The sequence below is a fragment of the Misgurnus anguillicaudatus genome, chromosome 2, assembly GCF_027580225.2.
Source record: "Misgurnus anguillicaudatus chromosome 2, ASM2758022v2, whole genome shotgun sequence".
In the NCBI taxonomy this organism is placed as follows: Eukaryota; Metazoa; Chordata; class Actinopteri; order Cypriniformes; family Cobitidae; genus Misgurnus; species Misgurnus anguillicaudatus.
The window spans coordinates 38,963,560-38,986,525 of NC_073338.2; the positions used below are offsets into that span (position 1 = coordinate 38,963,560).

Genomic DNA, 22,966 nt, shown 5'->3' on the forward strand with positions numbered 1-22,966 from the left:
TGTTTTCCTTTAAAACCGAAAATAAATGGGTTTTCCTTGCGGAAGGTCTGCATTCATAAAATAATTTGCTTTTTCAAATCAATATTTAATGCTCCTTACCTTACTTATGCGATAAATAGCCGTGTAATAAGCGGGATGATGTACAGGCAGCCGCATGTAATAAGCCCCTTCAGGGTGATAGGACTTAAAGCGATTTATGTGATAACAACCGACTATACATTATCACTTACATATTATCTCCATGTTAAAATGCCATAATAATGCACAGGCTTGGACATGTGAACCTAAGGAGGCATGAAATGAACAAAGAAAAATCCAATAGATCTGTGATGGCTTGTTTTTCCATCAGCTGTCAGAAGAAAAACACTTTGGTTGTGCCATCAAACGCACCCCAGAGGGTCACAAAAACATGCCCCTGGTGTTAAAAATTGCGTCTCACACAACACTATATCTGTCTGGCAGCAGCGGATTAGGAAAAATACTTCCAAAAACAAATGCTGTTAATGGATGAAGGAGAGTCGTAAGCTTCTGCAAACACAGAAGCTCAGTGTTTAGCCTTGGCTACAAATCCTTGAAACTAATATATAGATCACATGCTAGCATAAAACGTGCCCCTAGGTATGCACTCACAACGTCACTTGCTCATAAGCAGCCTATTTTACATCTTTTGTGAACATCAAAACGCATTAAGAGAAGGTCTCTGCAATAGCCTTAACGATTTGCCAGGTACGTAGTGGAAGCCAAATCTCCATTTAGCAATGTTTGGAAACTTCCTGACTCCACTGCCATTGCGTGTTACATTGCATTAATAATGAATGTGTACTGGCATCAATGCCCAAGTTCCCTGAGGTTGTATAAGCGTGAGAGAAGAACCAGTATCCATCTCTTCCACGCTGTGGTCTTATACGAACAGGGCAGAAGATATCACAGGTTAAACCCTATCTTGTACCTGGGCACCTCTGTCTTTTTGCTAAATGGACTGACAAAGCAATAGTTTGTTTAAGTGACTTTCAGGCAGTGTTGATTTTGAAAGACTTCATGAGCAATTGAGGGACAAACGTCCCTGAAGCAACTATGGGTTATATGCTTCAACAAGCACCTTCAAACACTTACAAAGTTAATACAACAGCTGTGTAGGAAATGTAATCTTGGTTAGACTTACGATCTAGGCCATTGATGTAGCGCATAGTGATCTCACAGTGACCCCACACTGCACTGACGATGGGGTACAGCTTTTTGCCCTTAAGGCCTCTGAAGGCCACTCCAAGGTATTGTCCGTCCACCATAAAGCTTAATGTGCCCTCATCCATGTCCAGCACCACCATCAGGGCATCAGGCAGCACAAAGGCCTCCTCTGGCTCCAGGAAGCTCGGGTAGGTGGGAGCAGAAGACGACGGTCTGTTCTTACTGTTGTGGTAGAGCTTGTTACGTCCCAGGTCCCAGCCCCAGGACTCGGCATCACTGCCAACTAACGAGGTGTAGCCGACGGAGTGTAGCGGGGCTTCCGCCGTGGCCACGCCTACCACTGCGTGCGTGCCCCGTTGCCTGACAGGCCAATGGATTCTCCAAACGTGGAGTCCTCGTGTGTAACCCACCCGTCCGCGTATGCCATCGGTGCTCTGGGCGACCGGGTGGCGATGGAAGGTGAGTTTGTCGTCGTCCTTGATGAAGATGTTGAGGGAACGATCGTCCGGGTTCCAGGCGTGTCGGAGCTGCTGCTCGTTCGGAGCGGGGGGCATGTCCAGCAGTAAGTCCAATCTGGCAGGCTTGAAGAAGTCCGGCCCTCTCAACTCTCTCCTCAGGGGCCTGAAGGATGGTTCCCCACGCACGTCTACGGACTTTATGCTGCCCGAGATCTTCTGGCCCATGGCTTCGCTGGGTGGAAAGGGGTGGGGAGAAGGGGAAAGGGAAGGGGGTGGTGTGACGCAGGGGCTGGGTTTCCGGGCTCCGCCGTTACCTCATTAAAGCGCCAAGATGTCAGCCTGAGGCCTCCAAACACACATCAGCGGTGAGCGTGCCAGCCTTACGGAAACCCTACGAGACAAAAACACAAGACACATACGGTATGTCATTAAACAAAAACAATGGAGGGACCAATGAGTTGGTGATATGAGTGACAAAGAAGTGAAGTGTGAAAAGAGGTGTTAGGGAAGAGAAATGAAGGGAAAACATAAGAAAGATACTAAAACATAAGGTGAAGGACTTCAAGGACAAAACCAGAGCTGACAGCATGTGAAAAAGCAACGTGGGAACGATGCAATAATGAGGGCAGCAGGTGAGAAAGACACATAATGTGTATGATATACTGCACACGTCCAGTAACACACGCATCTACATGCAATAATTTTCACAAGACACATCCGTCTCAACACACAAATGTTATAAATGGTATTTATTCAAAATTAACAAACTAAAATAAAAAGCAGCATGTGATAATAACAGAAGAAAACATGAGTGCTTCTTGCCCAGGGGAAGAAAAAAACAGATATAAGGTGTGTGTGTGTGTGTGTGTGTGTGTGTGTGTGTGTGTGTGTGTGTGTGTGTGTGTCTGACAGAGTGCTGCTAAGGTGTATTGAGTGGTTTTTAATGCATTGCTTTAGGGCAGGGATATTCATTTGAAATTTAAAGGGATAGTTCACACAAAAATGAAAATTCTGTCATCATTTACTCATCCTCATGTTGTTCTAAACCTCTGTGAATTTCTTTTTTCTGATGAACACAAAAAAAATATTTTGAGAAATTATTGTAAATACACAGCAGATAGTGTTCATTGACTTCCATAGTAGAAAAAAAATATTTTGAAAATATTCTGATAAATGATGAAGAAATTTTTTTGATAAATGATGGAAAGCACACCGTTCCATCATGTTTTTTTATTCCTACTATGCAAGTCAATGGACACTATATGCTGTGTGTTTACCATCTTCTTTTGTGTTCATCAGAAAAAAGAAATTCATACAGGTTTAAAACAGGTTTTTTTGGGTGAATTATCCCTTTACTTAGTGTGATATCTATTTAACTGTATTAACATCTGCATGTAATCAATACCTCACTGTCAAATAAATAAATTCTGTGCAATTTAAAAACATTGACAATATTTATTGTCACATAACTAAACTGAAAATATATGCAACTGTAGATATGTATAATGTTCTCTTATTAACTAAATAAAAGTAGGGCTGCATTTAAAAATAAGATTTTTTAAATTTATTTTTTATTTTGCATGTTCAAATAAAGTGCTTAACTTCAGAAAAATAAAATAAAGGGAGGAAAAGCTTGAATTTCCTATTTTCTGTATTTTTCTCAGCTTCTCCATCTCACTCGTATTTTTCTCAACTTACGCCGTCTCACTCAACTGTTTCTCCCCCCTTTTTCATCTCACCTCTCGTTCAGACCCCCAGCGACTTTCTTGCTGTGTGTTGCCCGTCTCTTTCAATGAGACATTTCTAAATCTAGTTGTCATAAACAAATAAGTACCGTCCACCCCAGTAAAGGGCTCGTTATAGTCGTGCGTAGGTCCTACGGCGTAGCAGCGACGGCGTAGCTTCCGCGTCGGTTTTCATTTATACTTTTGCGTCGTCGTCCGCGTCGAAGTGCAAACACACGCGCAACCGCTGGTAGGCAGTATCCACGCGTGTAACCACAGTAGCAGCACAAACGTGAAAGAAGAAGAAGCTTAGCAAGTTAACCCACAAACGAAGAAGAAACAGCAACTTGTTGTGTATAATTTGAGAAGACCAGCAATGATGGAAGTAAATAAACAGCGACTTTTGATGCAGTCTGAGTTAAATCACTCCTCAACTTGGCTCATCTTTGTTTTCACCGTCACAAACGGAAATACCTATGACGCAGTTTTTTTACCTGACGGGAGAGGTTCTGGTGGACCAATCACAGCGCTTGCGGTCCGCGTAGATCTGACGGGCTGTTAAATTTTTTGTGAGGTGCGCGTCAGGCTACGCAGAGCTACGCACAGGCTACGGATAGCCTACGCCAGTGTTCTTCATTGCGCGGCTCGCGAGCCGCATGCGGCTCGGGCAGCTTTAATTTGTGGCTCGCATGGCAGTAAATAATACAGTGATATGATCATGCAGGCATGCGTTTTTTCAGTTTTCTCTGCTCCGGACGCTAACTTTGTTAGAAAACCATACCTATTAGATCAAGATGCACGTCGAGAACCGTGTTCAATCACATGCAGCTCTTGCACAGAGCGATCGTCATATGACATCAAAGTACCGTGAGATCAGACTGCTTGTTGTGCTTTCGAATTGCTCTCGCGGCACAGATGTCACTCGTCAACCGTTCTGTGCAGCGCCGCATGAAATTACGAGAAAGGTGGCCCCCTGGTGGTTTGGGGGGCACTGCATAAGCATATTAAAAGAATGCTTAGCATTAAAATCCTGTTTTTGTCATTAAGGGAAATCATATTGTCTCAGACTGGTAAATGATAAAGAATGATTTGCCCTTGTATTTATTGCATTGCAACAGGATTGATAGGCAGACATGCTATTTATGACTGCATGTAACTTTTGATACTTTGCGGTAAAGGCGGCTCTCCTATTGACCCTGACTTATCAGTAGGGCTCTCTTATATAAATCGCCCTTAACTCATGAGAGAATGATGATGTGAACTCCACTGCTTCGCTCCCATTGGTAGTCCTTCCCAAAAATGGCTAACCATACGCTTAAAATTTAACTTTTCTAAACTTTCTCATGTCGCTGGAGACGCCCATCTGCTCACCAATGGTCACTTTCGCTCGTGTCGCCAAAAGATGCCAAGCTTCTATTGAAATGAATGAGATCCCATCACTTTGCTATTGCTAGTCATTGGTGTTCTGAATGGGGCATCACTGGTCTGTTTCTCTCCCTTTTTCACTCATCTGTTTCTTTCCTTTTTTCTGCGCCGGAGAAGGTTGAGAAAAAGATGTGCAAGACTGACTTTTTCACAACTTTCTCTGGCTCGGTCGTCTTGTTTTTCCCCCTTTGTTATCTACATGTATCGCAATCTTTCTTTTTTTTCTACTGTCAATGTTCACCGCTTGGAATGCGCAGACTTGATTGGCTAATACTTGGTAATACGTGGGATGGGATTTCTTAACTCGCATGCAATTGGTCGATAAAAACTATAAAATCTGTGCTGTAAAATAGTCGCACCCCGTCAGGTTTTAAATCATAACGTTCTGTTTTGACTGTAGGTCCAGGTCTGTATGGGACGACTACTGGGTCCGGACCAGCACCGCGGTCTGCCAGTGACCTATGCTTTAGCGATAGGCTGTTTCAATTTACATTACATAGTTATATACCTACAGATAGAGAACAATAACCTTAAAGGGGACATTTTATGAAAATCTGACTTTTTTCATGTTTATGTGCTATAATTGGGTCCCCAGTGCTTCTATCAACCTAGAAAATGTAAAAAAGAACAACCCAGTAACTAAGTTTTGGTAAACCATTCACTGCAAGCATGTGAAAAAATAGCTAATTGAAATTTGGCTCCCCTTGTGATGTCAGAAGGGGATAATACCACCCTTCAATCTGCACTATCCAACCACGGCACTGCCATTTAGTGCAGAGATAGAACTTCACATATGTACTCTGGGGACACCAAAGATTTTTTTTACATCTTAAAAAAGTCTTGTGAAATGCCCCCTTTAAATAAGAGCACAAAGTACCGTATTACGGTGCTATTAATACGTAAAAGTAAAACCAAAACAAAAAGAGTGGAAAACAAAATGATTCATTCATTATTCACTTCAACGCACTGAGAGAAGAAAATAAGAAGGAGAAAGTGAAAGAAAGAAAGAGTTTTAAGTGGGGTAGGCTATTCCTAAAGATAAAGGAATATAAAGGAATTCTTTTTCTCAACTTTCTCTGGCGCAGAAAAAGGACAGAAACAGACGAGTGAGAAATGGAGAGAAACAGACCAGTGACGCACATTTAGAATGCCAGTGACTAGCAATAGCAGAGTAATGCGATCTCATTCATTTCAAGCTTGGCAACGTCCGACGACACGAGTGAAAGTGACCGTTGTTGACCAGATGGGCATCATCAGCGACACGAGAAAGTTTAGAAATGCTTTAACTTATGCAAATGATTAGCAATTTTCAGGAGGGACCACCAATGGGGGCAAAGCAGTGGAGTTCACGTCATCCTACACTCATCAGTTACTGGAGTGGACCGTACTTATTTTTTATGAAAACAAGTACGTCCTACTACGGTAAATGACGCATTGTTTTTTTGTCCAGGAATAAGACGGATCTCATCCCAGAATGAGAGCACAACAGACATGCAGAGAGAGAGACAAACACTCAGGTTTCAAACCAAACGGTATGAGACGCACACAAACATGCACACTAATGCACCTCTGACACACTTGAAATGTTAAGGTCACTTACGAGAGAGAGAGAGAGCAAGAGAGAGAGAGAGAGAGAGATAGGCAGGAAAACAGACAGGAAAGAGAGGGGTCGGACAGTCAAAGCCTGGAATCCTGGGTAAGTGTTACTGATAGTACAGGAAAAACAAATGAGGTCAGAGGAGGAATAGACTGTGTGCATGTGTGTGCTCGAGAGAGAGACCTAATGAATGAATGTAAGAAAAAGAAAGAGAGAGCCTGCTGGCCTAACATGCCACTCACAGCTATCATAACATGTGCTGGGAGTCTAGGTGTTAGGTTTCAGACCCAAGGCAACAAAAAAAGGGATCCAGTCATTCACCGAGCCCTGACACAGAAATGCATTTCATCGAGGTTGTGTTTGCCGTGCGTCAGTTTAACAAACATTCCTTCACTCAAACCGCTGCACTCACTAATAACTGTAATAAACACGGATGCAAACATAATTACGCTGTTAGTCTGGGACTTGTAGACAGATTTCTAAACACTTTTTTTCGCATTAGGTAATTGCATAAAGGCTTGTAAAACAAGGCCTGAGAGCGTGCATCAAAAACAAACTGATGACAAAAGCCTTTTGCTGATCAATCGTTTCCATTAAGAGGCAGAAGCGCAGGAGTGGAAACGCATAAAACCGAGTAAAGTATAGCATTGAAACGCTGCATAAAAGATTGCTATATTTATTTTTTACATAAAACAAAATATTATACCCCTGATATCGATTAAAGCACAAAAGCAGGATTTTTAATAGCCGCTGTTTTCACAGCTAACAGTAAATATGTTTAATGGAATAGTCAATTTTCTTAAAAGAAAAATCCCGATAATTTACTCACCACCATGTCATCCAAAATGTTGATGTCTTTCTTTGTTCAGTCCAGAAGAAATAATGTTTTTTGAGAAAAACATTGCAGGATTTTTCTCATTTTAATGGACTTTAATGGACACCAACACCCAACACTCAACTCAACACGCAACAGCCCCCCTCAACGGAGTTTCAAAGGACCCCAAACGATCCCAAACGAGGCACAAGGGTCCCATCCAGCGAAACGAGTGTCACCCCTGACAACAAAAACAACAAACATACACTTTTAAACCACAATTTCTCGTCTAGGTCCGGTCCTGAAAGCGTCAGCGTGACCTCACACAATGCGTCATGACGTCAAGAGGTCACAGAGGACGAACGCGAAACTCCGCCCCAGTGTTTACAAGTGTGTTGAAAGAGGACCGTTCCTACGTTGTTGTATGTCAACTGATACTAATTAATGTCTTTGTGTCAGTTTATTGTTTACAATGGTCCGCAAATGTGCGTTTCATATATGTAACACGTGACCTCCCTTCGTCACTAAGCATTTACGTTAGGTCGCGGACCGGACCTAGACGAAAAGTTGTGGTTTAAAAGAGCATATTTTTTATTTTTCTTGTCAAAAATGACAATCGGTTCGCTAGATAAGACCCATATGCCTCGTTGGCACCGTTTGTAGTACTTTGAAGCTCCGTTGAAAAAAACTGTTATGTGTTATGTGTTGAGTTAAGTGTTGAGTGTTGGTGTCCATTAAAGTCCATAAAAATGAGAGAGGTCCTGGAATGTTTTCCTTAAAAACATAATTTCTTCTCGACTGAACAAAGAAAGACATCAACATTTTGGATGACATGGTGGTCAGTAAATTATCTGGATTTTTCTTTTAAGAAAATTGACTATTCCTTTAAGAAACAAAAAGCTTTACAGACAGATATCTAGATTGCACACGCTATGGGTTTTATATTCGTTCACTAAGAACACACGCAGAACAACGACACGAGCTCATGCACAAGCACAAAACACACACAGCATGACAGAACAGTAGCCGGTCTGTTTCAATGTGTCACTGCGGAGTCATGCTGTGAGTGAGGGTGACCACATGGCATGGTTGTACGGTGCCTTCGGGGGCCACGCCGGAAAAAAAATGCAGAGCGACGAAAAAAAAAACGTGTAGTACATCAATTACACCTGCTCTCCTCCCGGATAATGATTCGCAACCGTATGAGACACAAGTAATGTAACTATAGTAATAACCTCATTGTAATGGAGCGCTTATGTGCCGTCTGCTAAACCAAGCGAGACGAGGCCACATATAAAAGAGGTCTGTTGGGTTGAACACTTCCGCATGGGAAAATGGCCATTTGTGCTGACTTATCTATTAGAAACACAAAAGCACTCCATTGGTGTGTGTGTGTGTGTGCGACTGTTATGTCTATAAGTCAAAGCAAGTCAAAACAACCCAGGCGTAATTGTGCCCAGTGGCTGTCTTGAGCTTTGGTGCAGCATGTAGTGTGCAATCAAAACAAATGCATCCTTTTGTTTTTAAGTGACTGTTTTGTGCCATTAAAACACAGACGAGCATAAAACGAGCACATTTCTGACAGGGTCTTCATTTTTCGTTTGTTAACATTTTCCTCAGTTTAGCCATTCCACACTCAGGGCTTTATTTGTTTGGCCCGTCTCGTCATAAAAATAGCGTACTTTGTTTTCACATAATTGAATTTTACGTCTTTATGTTGCGTGTTTGCCAAACGCTTCTGCATTCGAAAACTTGAATAGAGGAATGATAATATCACAGACCTCAGTACAAACCCACGTAGTCCATATAAAAGGCTTGATCTTTGTATACAATAGTTAAGTCTGGAGACTTGATCTCCAGATAAAGGTTTTCAACATATCAAAAAATGATTACCTAGACCACTGGTAGGCACGTGAGTGTAATCGCAATAAACACAGATGATAAAACATCATGACATTTTTTACCTTGCGAAACAACTTTACATTTACAACTGATATATAGAAGCAGCAGCAATCGTAGTGGTGATGTAGCTTGCAAAATCCCTCTTGTACATTGTTGTTTAAAGGGACACTCCACTTTTTTAAAATTATGCTAATTTTCCAGCTCCTCTAGAGTTAAACATTTGATTTTTACCTTTTTGGAATCCATTCAGCTGATCTCCGGGTCTGGCGGTACCACTTTTAGCATATCATAATCGATTGAATCCGATTAGACCATTAGCATCACGCTAAAAAGCACTATGATATTACGCAGCAGACGAAAATAGTTCCCTTAGTAACTTTCAGTGGCAGGGTGGACTATTTTCGGGCAGTGCGTAATATCAATGCGCCTCCTGCAGCCGGGATGACAGTATAGTTCCTAGCCATTTCGGCCTAGAAAATCACAACTTTTAATTTTCTGTCGGTCTCAGTACACAATGTAACTACAGAAGAGTCACGTTTTAAATAGGAAAAATATCCAAACTCTTTTGTTATTATTTAGCGCAATGCTAATGGTCTAATTAGATTCAATGGATTATGCTAAGCTATGCTAAAAGTGTTAGCACCAGACCCGAAGATCAACTGAATGGATCCCAAAACTGTAAAAATCAAATGTTTAACTCTAGGGGAGCTGGAAAAATGAGATTTTCAAAAAAAGTGTCCCTTTAAATAACACACACCTGAATATGTGTCCTGCAATGTGTACATCATCATCCAAGTTTGTTTATGCTTCAGCACTCATCTAACTCTCAGCAGGGCCTCAATCTCACATGCTCTGTGACACACGGATGCCTGAGTGTTCCTTTAGGAGTATAGGGGGATCGGTGATAGAGCGAGCGCCTGGTGCCTGGACCCTTGCCTGCGTTACCACGGTCACCAGAGACGTGATGGACACGCAAACCTCCAGCCACTGGTGGCTTTGATGGGGAGCAGCACACATTCGCCATCTGTTGTTTACCTTTGCACCCTCCCTCTATTTCATTTGAAATCTCTCTCTTTCTCTCTCCTCTTCAAGAAGTGTCATTCATTTGCTCATCAATTCACACTTTCTGTTTCTCAGTCCCTATCTAACTATAACCAACTATAAGACCTAAAATCTAATCATTTTTTTTTAAGATTTTGCATGTCCATAATGCATTTCTGATTCCCTTTTGTCAAGCTCGCATCTACACTCGCATCACATTTAGTAATCATAAACAAACAAACTTGACTCATCATGCCTAGTTAGGACATGATGTCAACCTCTCCATTTCTCTGTCGTTCGACCCTTGTGTTATTTGGTCTCTCTTTACCCATCAATCTCTCCCCGTCACCTAAACGTCACCTAATGGCAGATGAGTACAACATAAGCACACTGCTCTATTATTCAGGCAGTAGAGAGGTCACCGGACAGACAGCCGCCTGGCCACATGTTCAATATCTCCCCCATCCACCTACACAGTCCTAATCAAACAGACCTGACCCATGGAGATACCGCTGCTATTCGAAAACACAAAGACCAGACAACAGGCATCTGTTGTAGCAGGCTGAGCTTTTTTTTTTTTTTTTTTGAGAGAGCCAATGGGTGAGTCAGGCATCAATGTATGAGTAATAAAATTTATAGATGTATGGGCACATGGGTATTACATGTGCTTGTGTGGTCGATGTCATGTCAGGTGAGATGGGTTCTGAAGTGACACATAAGCTGATGTGTAGCAGTGGAGACTGTCACATCAAAGTAAATGAGAGAATGTAAGTAGAGCAAAGACAAGATAAATGCAAAACATATGCAGACACTGTTTTCAATTAAAAATTGGAGATCTGTTTACAATGTACACACAGGACTACTAGTGGCAGCACGACTACCCCCATACCTCTTGTTATGTTCTAAAGGTAACTTACACTGGAATAAAGTTTTATAATAGTTATTAATAGAAATATTTGAAGAGATCAGTGTGATTTAAGTGTGTCAGGCTCTTATGTTTAGGATCAGTAATTTCACTTTAATGGCAATGAAAAGGTTATTAGTCAGTAATTGAAATGCTTTATTTTCACAAATGTCACTTTAGTCGTATCATTGGTATTTAACACATTTGATTGCCTTTCGCTGCAAAACCATTCAATTACATGAAAACAACTCTAGTCCCTCTTCACTGTCCTTTCTGAATAAAGGTAAAAGGCTTAAAAAGTTGATCAATATCCTAATATATTAGATAAACCTCCTTTAACCGCGTGAAAAAGAAACTGCATCAAGACGTTTACGTGCTGTCGTCCATTCAGTTTCTTTTCCGCGCACTTAGAGGACTTTGCTGAAAATTTGTTGCGGCATTTAATGAATTCTGCCATCAATCAAGTTCTCCCCAGAATGTCCTGCCCTCTACAATCTGCAAACATCAAAATAGTTAATTTGTGTAATACAACCAAAGCCTATCGGATCTAGTTTCTAGTTGTTCTTTCAAAAATATCAACAAAAAACAAACAGCTGTGATTGTCTCATGAATTTCTGATTTCCTGCAATTTTTGTCTGGCTCGCATCTACACTCGAATCAGTTTCACATTCAGTGATCATAAACAAACTGTGTAAACAAACCAGTATTTCTAAAGTGGATAAAGCGGATTTAAACACATTTCATAAATGTATTAAAAGTGCTGAGAGCATTTGGTCAATATCATTATCTCACTAAAATGTCTTTAAATGTATGCAAGAACAGCAATAACTGACTGATGTGGTCAAATGTAGTCACAAAACAACTGTCATTTACGCGTACGCGTAACATAGTCTCGCCCCATGTCGTCAGTGTTTGACGACACTTGACCCTGCGTCGGTGTGTTGGCGCGGAGGGTGTACCTTTCGCGTCATTTTTTGACGAGCTGGGGACTTCAGTACTGTTGCGTCCGTTGCATTCTCTTTTCCTATTTTCTTAACATTTTCGCGTCGGTTTAGGGTTAGATTACGCAAAATTAAACAGTGTACGCGAAATTAAACGGTTGTCGCCTGGCGTTGGGGTTAGAGTTAGGTTTGGGTAGGGATGTCATTATGTAAATCTAACCCTAAACCGACGCGAAAATTGTAAGAAATTAGGAAAAGAGAATGCAACGGACGTAATAGTATTGAAGTCCCCAGTTCGTCAAAAAATGACGCGAAAGGTATACCCTCCGCGTCAACATATTGACGCATGGTCAAGTGTCGTCAAATATTGACGCCATGGGGTGAGACTGGGTTGGTACGCGATGGTCCACGTGATGCAATTTTCGCCATCAGAAGTGTGCCCATGTACTGTACGCACACCACCGTATATGTACATGTAGGTCGTGTATGTGTGTACAGGAGACTGTAGTATGTAGCCCCAGAATTGCATAGCATATTATTGCAATGTGCATGCGTCAAATGTCTGCGTACACGTATGAGTCAAATAAACTATGCTTTGCAAGGCTCTGTGTTCATAAAAACAGACTATACTCCAGGGGTTAGTGTGGTTATCCCAACCAACAGCTCGCTCACAATAACATAAGTTATATAAGAGACAACTTTATATCTAAAAACGAACTAAACAAGCCCATGTTAATTAAACACCTCAAAATAATCCAATGAGTAATACTAGGCTACTACAAACAACCAAATCCGGTAAACTACCATTAAACAAAAGAGTAGGACATACATCTGATGTTTGTTAAAAGTGATAACTTTTTAATTTCTTTGAAATCTTTTTTAAATCCCCCCATTTCCCCATGCCTAACAAAACAAGTCCATATTATCAACCGTCGTTAAACTAGTCAATTTAATACACTACCAGGGATGCTGAACATCTATTTGTCACCAGTAAAGCTATGAAACCGTCCAAACCTTTGTAACAGGGCAGTGCTAAATCTGATTTCCATTAACGCATGATCATTTCTCTCCACTCCCCATTAAACCCTTTCAGACATCTCCCCATATAATTTCCTATTCGATTTCAATGTGCCAAGAAGCTCAGAAGCCTTCCAGCTCTGGAGCGAGAACATTAGATGCTAGCTATAAGCAGGAAGAGTGTAAATATAAGATGGCCATTGAAGGCCAGGGTTTCTGACAGCCCAAAAGCCATTCATCACCGAGACTAAAGTGTCCACCCCCATCGCAAAACCAGTAATCACATACACACACACACACACACAAACACACACACAGCCTTGTGGCAGATGTGCGATCCCACCTTCTGTCTTTTCAAGCCCTTAAGCAGCATAGACACACACACAGAGAAATGCTTCTGGCATTAATCCAGTGGCCCTCTCCAAAGGATGGACATTGAATGGGTTAGGCAAATGGTTGTGTAGCTCTTCACACGGTTAACAGCTGAGTACTAAGCTCTCCCAGTAGAGCCTCTCTCCACAGAGCAGCTCCAGTCAGCTCTTTCCAGTCCAATGCATTCAGACAACACAGTCAGTGATTTAAAGCAGTCCTACTGCCCTCCACAAACACACACACACAGTGTCCATGTCCCTCACCGTTTGCAACACACAGATACATTCAGAGCAAAAATGTCTAAAAACATAACATGGTATATAAAAATTGTCTTTTTTTCAATACCTTTCAAGGACTTTCCAGGTCCAATACCCGCAAATTCAAGGACTAAATGTGGGGACACATTTTAAGTGAGAGCAAGGTTGCATCGTGTTACCTTTTAAGATAAAATGTTACAGTTTCCTTTCGAGGGAACTTGCGCTGCGTCACTGCGGTGACACTTTGGAGACCCTCCAGGGGTAAGTGTGTCTGAATGTGTATATCAAATTCAACCAATGGTGAGGCTTAATGATAAAGAAAGGGTGACGCGGGAGCCAGGAAGTATATCACTATCTAAAATATCGCCAAGACGGCTTTACAGTGACGCAGGAGTATGGTAAGGGAGACGCAGCGTCTCGTTCCCTTCTCAGGGAACAACAGTTACATACGTAACCCGAGACATTTTCAGGTGTCAAACACAACTATGCAAAAAAGCATTTTGGTATCAACATTCGCATACAGAATATATAAGCATTTAAATGGAACAGTTTAGCACGTATGCTTAAAAAGTCTAGAATTGTTATGATATTATCCTACACTACACCGGGAATAATATTGTTTTTTTCCAGAAAACTTCTTGCATAAAACAGATTTAAGCACTTTCAATGACCTGTATCTATGTATGTATATTTTCAAAAACTTCCCAGAGCCTTGAATTGTTCCCCCCGATTTACATACTTTCAATGATTTCAATGAGCTGTGTGAACCATGTTAGGACTTTCCAAACAATTGCATTGTTTGTTTGTTTTTTTGCAAAGCAGCTGTAAAGACATATGGTGGAACAGACAATCGATAAATACAAATATAGTAATTAAAATAATATTTAATAAAATTAATAACAAACACATAAATATTTATCTGTAGGATTAATTTTATTTAAGTATGGACTAGACACAAGTATGTAAGACATTTGCCACAATAAGTGACAGACTATATCGAAGTTTTTTAAAGATGTTTTAACCATGCAACACATGAATACATGTATACTGTATTGAATACTCTAGTATAATGTATTATATAGATCAATCAAGACTATTGGATATATAAAAGTACCATGGTAATACCATCTGAGGTCTTAACTCCACCATAGTGCCTTCACAATACCTCTTTGTAAAGGATGCCCCTCTGCCCAAAAAAGAAACACACACACACACACACACACACACACACACACACACACACACACACACACACAGTTTCCATAAATACTCCACCACTGTAAACACACAGCCACACACTCCCATATAGACACATGCAAATCCATAAGCCGCACATGCACACAAGCAAGAGCGACACAATAAAGCATTCAAATCTGTTCCCGGGCTATGAGTCGCCTCTCTTTCTCTGAGACGCCGCACCATGGAAAAGAGAAGAAAAGAAGGCAAACGATAGCCACAACATGTAAAATAGAGTAGGGAATCCAACCGTCACCCCTCTCAGCAAATCACCTTATCTGATCACACATGGCAGCTGAGCAAACATGAGCCGCAGGTTTAGGTGAAAACACATCCCTTTCCGACCCACCACACGGCCACTGTCCTGACACAACTGAGTTTCTGTAACCTCAACGCACCCTGTGGCGCTCAGAAAGTATGAAATGCATGGAAATCCCGGGTTTAAAAACATCGCAGGAGTCAGCATGCTTCGGCATGGGTGGTTGTGACATCCAACACAAAGGATCAAATCTGGGTGGATCAAATCTCTAGTATAACAATAATTATAAGGTAACTGCCAGAAGGAACGAGTGCAAATGAGGTAACCCATAAGACAAAAAAAAGAAAAACTAAAAGATCCCACCGTGGAAAGAAGATGTAATCCCACTTACAAACGCATGTAAACACAAACAAGACCCGAGCATGCCACATTAAGTTCTTCGGCACGCTCGAAACACACACACACACGGGCGCTTACACGAAAACTGTTGAGGTGGTCTTCCCAGCAGAACTCCTGTATCCTGTTGTCGCTCCGTGTACAAGGAAGAAGCAGGAGACCCGTAGGAATAAAGGACGAGAGCGGCTCCTCTCTTTGTGATGATCGCACACTACTTCTTTCTCTGTTTTCTCACCCTCTCCCTGCTGAGGAAGGAGAAAAGAAGCTTTTCCCCAAAGATGTAACCCCCCCACCCCCTCCCTGAGGTTAATCCCTGCCGTGGCAAAGCCTCCGTCCCACTACGTGCTCCGGTTCCTGGTCACACACGGCTCCTAAACTCCTTGTGCACTCCCGGCTCCGCGGCTCAAGGTCGGAAGGAGGAAAAGAGAGAAAGGAAGGCAGAGAGAGAGAGGGAGAAAGAGGCGAGACGGTTGTGCGGACAGCAGAGTGAGAGCCGTCTCATGATGAAAAGTGATCCGCTGATCTCATCAAGCAGGGACATCAGGCACATAGAGAGAGAGAAAGAGAGAGAGAAGCCACGCCCCTTACCCCACCCCCAACTCTGGCATTCTCCACCCCACAGTGTTTCACACTTTCCGCTCAGCCAATCAGATGAGAGGCATTCAGAAACACAAGCTATGAGTCTCCAGCCTGTTACTTCCAGCTCTGTGATATCTGTTTTGAAAGATAATCTGACTCCAGCTGGAGTGTCAACAACTTTATGAGGATTCAACACAAACCAAGACGGAATCTGAACATACTGTATCAAAGGCAGGAAAATATCCCTGCCTGGGAAAACCCAGCTAAAGTCAATAAGATTTACTGTTTTCTACATTAAATCAATGTAAAAAAACATTCTATGAAAAAATAACCTTGATACCAAATACAGATACAAATACTTGATAACAAAATAAAGATATTAGATATACATGTATATACACACACAAGCTCAAAAGTTCTTGATAGCATGCATTGCTTATTTGCTATTCTTTGAACAACAGTAAAAACATAACACAAAAAAACTGCTGAATACAGTTTGCATAGAACAAAGTTATGACATACAATGTCTGGTTGTACTGCATGTAGTTTATATAAATGATTACATAACTTACAGGTTATAGACATAGTTATAGCCTATTATGGCACTTTTGCATTGCATAATACCCCATGGTTTGGTTTGGGTCAGCTTACTTTTGGGAGCTTTACCCAGTGTTTTTTCAGTACCACCTTGGTCGGGGTTCCAAGCGACCCGAGCTGATACCAAAACGTGATGTGAAAACACTGTAGATCACTGATTGGTCTGAGAGAATCTCACTACCAGCATCATCGCTATAATGTAAAAGATTACCTTTACCTTCATGCTAGCTTGCGCTGTCTCGAGTAAACCTGTTTTTCATCTGTGCTTTGCTGTAAGTTCCCAAACTTCTTTTTAGCAATGAAAAACATCCACATGTTGAGAATCAGGAACACCATAACAGTTTTTTTCCAGACTTGCAGTTTGTGACAGCACATTTGTGACATGCACGTGCGCATATATGCTTAAATGCAACTTAAATGAGGCTCAGCGGAGCGCATCGACGCCACGGGTGTTTGTACAGAAACTGTCATGTGATACAGAGGCAGTGATAAACGCGATGTGTAAACATCTATTTGTGGTGGTCAATTTTAATTTTGTGGCGGACTGATAAATAAATTAATGTATGGGAATGTACAACGATGCTCTTACATGTATGATGTCACAGCAGTAGGCAGCGCAAATATAACAACACGCCTATAATGCCTCCCACTCCAAAGTGTTACTAAACTTGATGGAAAAGCTAACCAAGCAAAAGTGAGGTGAGCTGACACGACTGGACCCAAACCGTGGGGTACTATGCAATAGAAAAGCGCCATAATTATCAAATTTCAGACACTGTGGAAAAACGACCAAGTTTAAAGGGGGTCTCACACCGGACGCGCAGCTCAGTGCCGTGCAGCTCAGCTCAGCGCCGTTCTAAAAAAACGAACACATTGTTTTCTATGAGTGTATGCACACCGGTGCCGATAGGTGGCGACTGTCTGCGGCACCCAGCTTTGACTCAGGAAGTTGCTCAAATCCCTGTCGCGCCACAGAGCGCCACTCACATAGTTTAACATTAAATAACGTCATATTTGTCCCGAATCATTAACGATTAACATTGGCTGCTAACGTATACTTTGCATTTTGAAGTAGACGCTATCTGACTAAGCTCGCTATTTAATGTGCACTTCCGGTTCTATGATACCTCAGTGTTGTCCTAGACGCGACTCGGCGATGCGCTGGGCATCCAGTGTGTGACCCCCTTAAGACTTTAATCACATCACGTCTCTTCATGGTATGTGTGTGAATGCTTGCACAGATTCTGGAAAATCATTGGCAGTGTGAATGAACAAAAAATTAAACAATCCCGGACAAATCCCAGATGCATTTTTCGTGCATTTTCCGTAATCTCTGTGTGAAAAGGGCTATAACCGATGTTGTCTGTGTTAACAGAAAAAAACACATCACTGTGACTATAACTAAATAACCTTTAGTCATCGAACTAGTTATTGTGGCATGTCAACCCCCACATCTTCAGGACACGCATTTAGCCAGGCACACTCTACAGTCAAGCACCAGATCTTAAACAAACACCAGCACTGTCTGTCATGCAAGCTCTGAGTGCAATCAAATCCCTCTGAGACACCTAGAATGTACTCAGTCGTTCAGGGTGACGTGAATTTCCTGACCATTTCCTCCAAGGCCACACATAAATGAAGGGTCTGCAGCAGTGAACTGAGAAAGAGGCCGTTTACACCTGGTATTAAGATGCGTTTTCGTTGATCGGATCACTAGTTGACGACCCTAAATATGGGTGTAAACGATGATCAAAACATTATGAGCTCGTCCACTTTCGACCATATTCAGGAGGTAGTCGAAAACACATTCTACCGAATTGCTTTTGTGAAGTAGACGCGCATGTGGTCAAATGGTTTTGAACAGCCACAAGAAACCGCCTACTTGTGCATATTGATCTAATGTGTGATGTACTGAGCACAATGATATTCTGTTGGAAATGACTTCTAGCGCAAACCCGTGGTGGTGTTCAACACAATCGTTAGGCTTTCATTCATAAAACTGAAGTGGCTGCTTTCTGCCTCTTCCATTTGTTTAATTTTCCAAGTGTTTGAAAGTTGCGCGAGCTTATTTCATCAATTGCTCTGAAATATCATAGAAAGCTCTTACATATACAAAACTCTGTGTAGCATGTTTACTAACAACACAAGCAGCAGGCTCTGACCTAATATTAGATTGTGTCATTTCAAACCCGTCATGTCTCCCACTCGTCTTTAAAGGTCCAGTTCTTACTGTGTTTTTGAAGCTTTGATTGTGTTACAGTGTGCAATATAACATGTTTTCATGTTTCACGTGTAAAAAAATGTGGTGTTTTTCACACAATTTACTTTTCATTTTCAAATGTCTTCCTTGTTCTATGAAGTCCCTTGTTCAGAAATAGGTGTCGAGTTCTGATTGTGTAGCTTGTTTAGTGTGTTGTGATTCGATAGCAGCTTAGCTTGCCGTTAGCTTAGCTGGCGACTGACGTATTCCTGTGGGCGGAGTTTAGTCAAAAAACTGTTCTACTTATGTCATTAAAGCAGGAAGTAGATGGCTGTAGTCCAAACTGGCCGGTAGCTGTAGGCTTTGAAAGGTGAATTCTGTTAAAGAAAATAAATGGCCTGGCAGTGAATTTTGAGCTTTATCATTTTACAGATATTATTTATGCTATTATAGCAACATTACACACTAAGTAGAGTTTTAAAAATGCGATCAGAATGAACGTGAGCCTTAAACGACAGCAGAGGGACTCGCCCACAGACCACCCCCTCAGAAAATCAGTACAGAAGCGGTCGAAAGTAGACAAAAGAGACGGATTAAAACACCGTGTGAAAACATGAATGTCTCTCTTTGTCCACTTGTGATCAGATTGACCAAAAACTAGGGATGCACGATATATCGGCCGACATATCGTTATCGGCCGATAACTGCTTATTTTTAAGATTATCGGTCTGATAGCAAAATTAGGCCGATTAATGAAAGCCGATAAATTATGGATTATTTTGGTTTGTTAAACCACTTCACTTGCTCATTGCTGGCCATGTGGAGTTTTGATTGGTGCTTTCTGTGACATAGCACGAAGATGACACATGTTGCGGGCTTAAGAAGAGTATGCTAGTATAGCGCAAAGACAAGATGTCCGCGGTCTGGGAGTTTTTCATTGTGAAATTAAAATGAATATTTATCGGTCTATATAATAGTGCTATATAAATCTGCTATATAATATCGGTTATAATATCGGTTATCGGTATCAGCCAAAATTTCCATATCGGTGCATCCCTACCAAAAACGCATCTTAGGGGCTGTTTATAGGTTGCGTTTTGATTGATCGGATCACAAGTGGGCGAGAAAGACACATTCACGTTTACACCTGGTATTTTAATCCATCTCTTTTGTCCACATCTGTGTCTACGCCACAAAAGCAATCTAAATGGGTTTTTTACAACCTTTGAATGTGGTCGAAAGTGGACAAGCTCAAAACGTTTACACCTGTATTTAAGGTCGTCCACCTGTGATCTGATTAGGGGTGCGCGGTATGGGAAAAATATTATATCACGGTTGGTTTAGGCAACAACAAAAAAACCTGCGGTATCACGATTTTATCACGGTTCTGTTTCGGGTTGTTTTTAAAGACTATTTTGCCATTACTGAGCCTTAATACAGCCATAATAATGCCCCCGTTTAAAAATGTAGTCCTACAAGGTAACAAATACTGTAAATGCGTGGAAAGTTCACGGTTATACTTTGAAAGCTCCACGAATGGGTGCGCCCGCAAGCTGAACCTGGACGTAAAAAAAAAGTTATACCCGGCCCTTATTTCACCTTCATGTAGCGCGCACCTTGTCGCGTACTTAATAAAGGCACGAATCATGAACAATGTTCTCGAAAAAGTGGATAGTGGAGACATTTTAATCGATCACAATCAAATACCGTCATAGAGACAGAGCGCAGCGCGTCATAACCTGAAAACCACGCCCACCGGGGGGGAAAGCAATCCAACAGTCTCCATTGACTTTGTATTGCGAGAAGCCGCCTCCTTGTCATTTCTGGCTTATAACAAAAAACTGAATAATGCCTAAAAGCTGCTGTGTGACAATATGTACAGCTAACAAGCCAAAGAACCCAGAAATAAGTTTTATAAGCTGTCGAGCCGTAAAACCCAGTTTTTAAGGAGAATAAAGTGGATCGCCGACTACGTTTCCCCCTATTGGACGCATTTTTACTAATAGGAGTACTATGAAAAGTTGCCTGTTTCCATTTCTGTGTCTTTAAACGCTTGTTTTTTTGAAATTGAAAGCTTATAAAAACGTATTTGGTTTGTTTGGGTTGTTAGATGTACACATTGTCACACAGCAGCTTTTAGGTATTAATCTGTTTTTAAGTTTAATATGTAAATAAGTTTTTATAAGCTGTCGACCCCAAAAAACGAGCGTTTAAAGACACAGAAATGGATACAGGCAACTTTTCATAGTAATACTATTAGTAGAACTGCGTCCACTAGGGGGAAACGTAGTCGGCGATCCACTTTATTCTCCTTAAAAACTGGGTTTTACGGCTCGACAGCTTATAAAAACTTATTTCTGGGTTCTTTGGCTTGTTAGCTGTACATATTGTCACACAGCAGCTTTTAGGCATTATTCAGTTTTTTGTTATAAGCCAGAAATGACAAGGAGGCGGCTTCTCGCAATACAAAGTCAATGGAGACTGTTGGATCGCTTTCCCCCCCGGTGGGCGTGGTTTTCAAATTTGCATAACTGCGCTCTGTCTCTATCTCGCACACCCCTAGATCCGATCGACCAAAAGTTATCTTAAAGGGATAGTTCACCCCTTTATTATAATTTTATAATAAATCACTTACCCTTGTGTCATTCTAAACCACCAAGTGCCTCGATTGTCTTCAGAACACATTTTTAGATATTTGTGATGAAAACCGGAAGGCTTCTGTCTGCCCCATTGACTTCAGTAAGTTTCACAATCCGTTTCCCAGAAAAGAATGAAAGGCATCGGCAAAAAGGTCCATGTTCCATCAGTCGTTAAATACTAATAATAATATGACGCGACTAGAACACTTTTGTGCGCAAAGAAAACAAAACGAACAATTTTAGTCAACAATTTGTACTCCTGCTTGGTTGTTCAAAGCGCGTTCACGACCAGACTACAGTGCATGCTGCTAACGTGGTTGCCAATGTTTTTTGTTTTTTCCGTTTTTTTTTTAAAGCGTCATGCAAACATTGTAAACAATACTTAAACAGCCTATATAAATGTGCGACTTACTTTCCAGCGTATTCTGTGCCTATACGCTGGCAACTACGTCAGCAGCCTGTGCCATAGTCTAGTTGCGAACTCACTTTGAAATTGTTAAATAAAATTGTTCGTTTTGTTTTCTTTGCGCACAAAAGTGTTCTCGTCACTTTCTAATATTATTATTAAATGACTGATGGAACATAGACCTTTTTGGTGATGTCTTTCATTTTTTTTCTGGGAAACAGATTGTGAAAGTAACAGAACTCAATGGGACAGACAGAAGCCTCCCGGTTTTTATCAAAAAATTTGTTCTGAAGACAATCGCAGCACTTGGTGGTTTAGAATGATACAGGGGTAAATGATTTATGATAAAATTATCATTTTAAGGTGAACTATTCCTTTAATACCAAGTGTAAACAGCCCCAGAGAGGGAGAGAGAACGAGAGAGAGAGAGAGAGACCCCTCAGTCCTACATGAAATCTCAATCAGTCTTTTTAGACTGTTGACCCCCACACTAGTGAAGTCCGGTCAAAAGGAAGCAATCTTTGCAATAAAAACATAAAGTACACACTTACACACCTGTGCAAGAACAACTGCACCTCATATACTTTAAAACCATTTAGATTTTCTCTAAATATGCAATCCACCGCCATTGTAAGAAAAGACCCTGAAAGGCAACTGTATATAAATACTCCACACAAAGGACAGCAGCGGGTGAACCTTTAGGGCACTTTTTTTTTAAGTTTCATCAACTTTACATTTTAGCAATACATATTATGATGCTTGCCTTGGCAAGTGATCATTAAAACATTGCTGAAGTTTTTTAAGTGGAGCTACATAAATTGTCCCCTAACCAACAAATTAAAGTTCTAGTTAAAAAAAAGTTGGCACAAATGTGTTTTATTTGCACATGCAGCATCTCGTCAAATCGCAGTTGTCCTCCAAACTCTTGCCTATTTCTCTGTGTTTGTCTATTCCCCCCTCTTCTCGGACACAGCCTTGTGCCCGGCTGTGTAAATTGCCTTCTCGTTTTCTGCTTCA

The 22,966-nt window shown here is 41.3% G+C and overlaps 1 protein-coding gene across 3 annotated transcripts in view; it reads right to left on the bottom strand.

Moving 5' to 3' along the window:
- spsb4a (splA/ryanodine receptor domain and SOCS box containing 4a) overlaps positions 1–22,966 on the bottom strand; it is an 87,951-nt gene that overhangs the window by 36,976 nt on the left and 28,009 nt on the right. For 2 of the 3 annotated variants that reach the window (XM_073855087.1, XM_055203145.2), the window contains one exon: positions 1,163–2,034. In XM_073855087.1, the coding sequence (XP_073711188.1) occupies positions 1,163–1,868 (706 nt within the window). In that variant the 5' untranslated portion in view covers positions 1,869–2,034. Of the gene's footprint in view, positions 1–1,162; positions 2,035–15,609; positions 16,078–22,966 lie in introns of those variants that run through there. The other variant, XM_055203144.2, reaches the window with a different exon arrangement.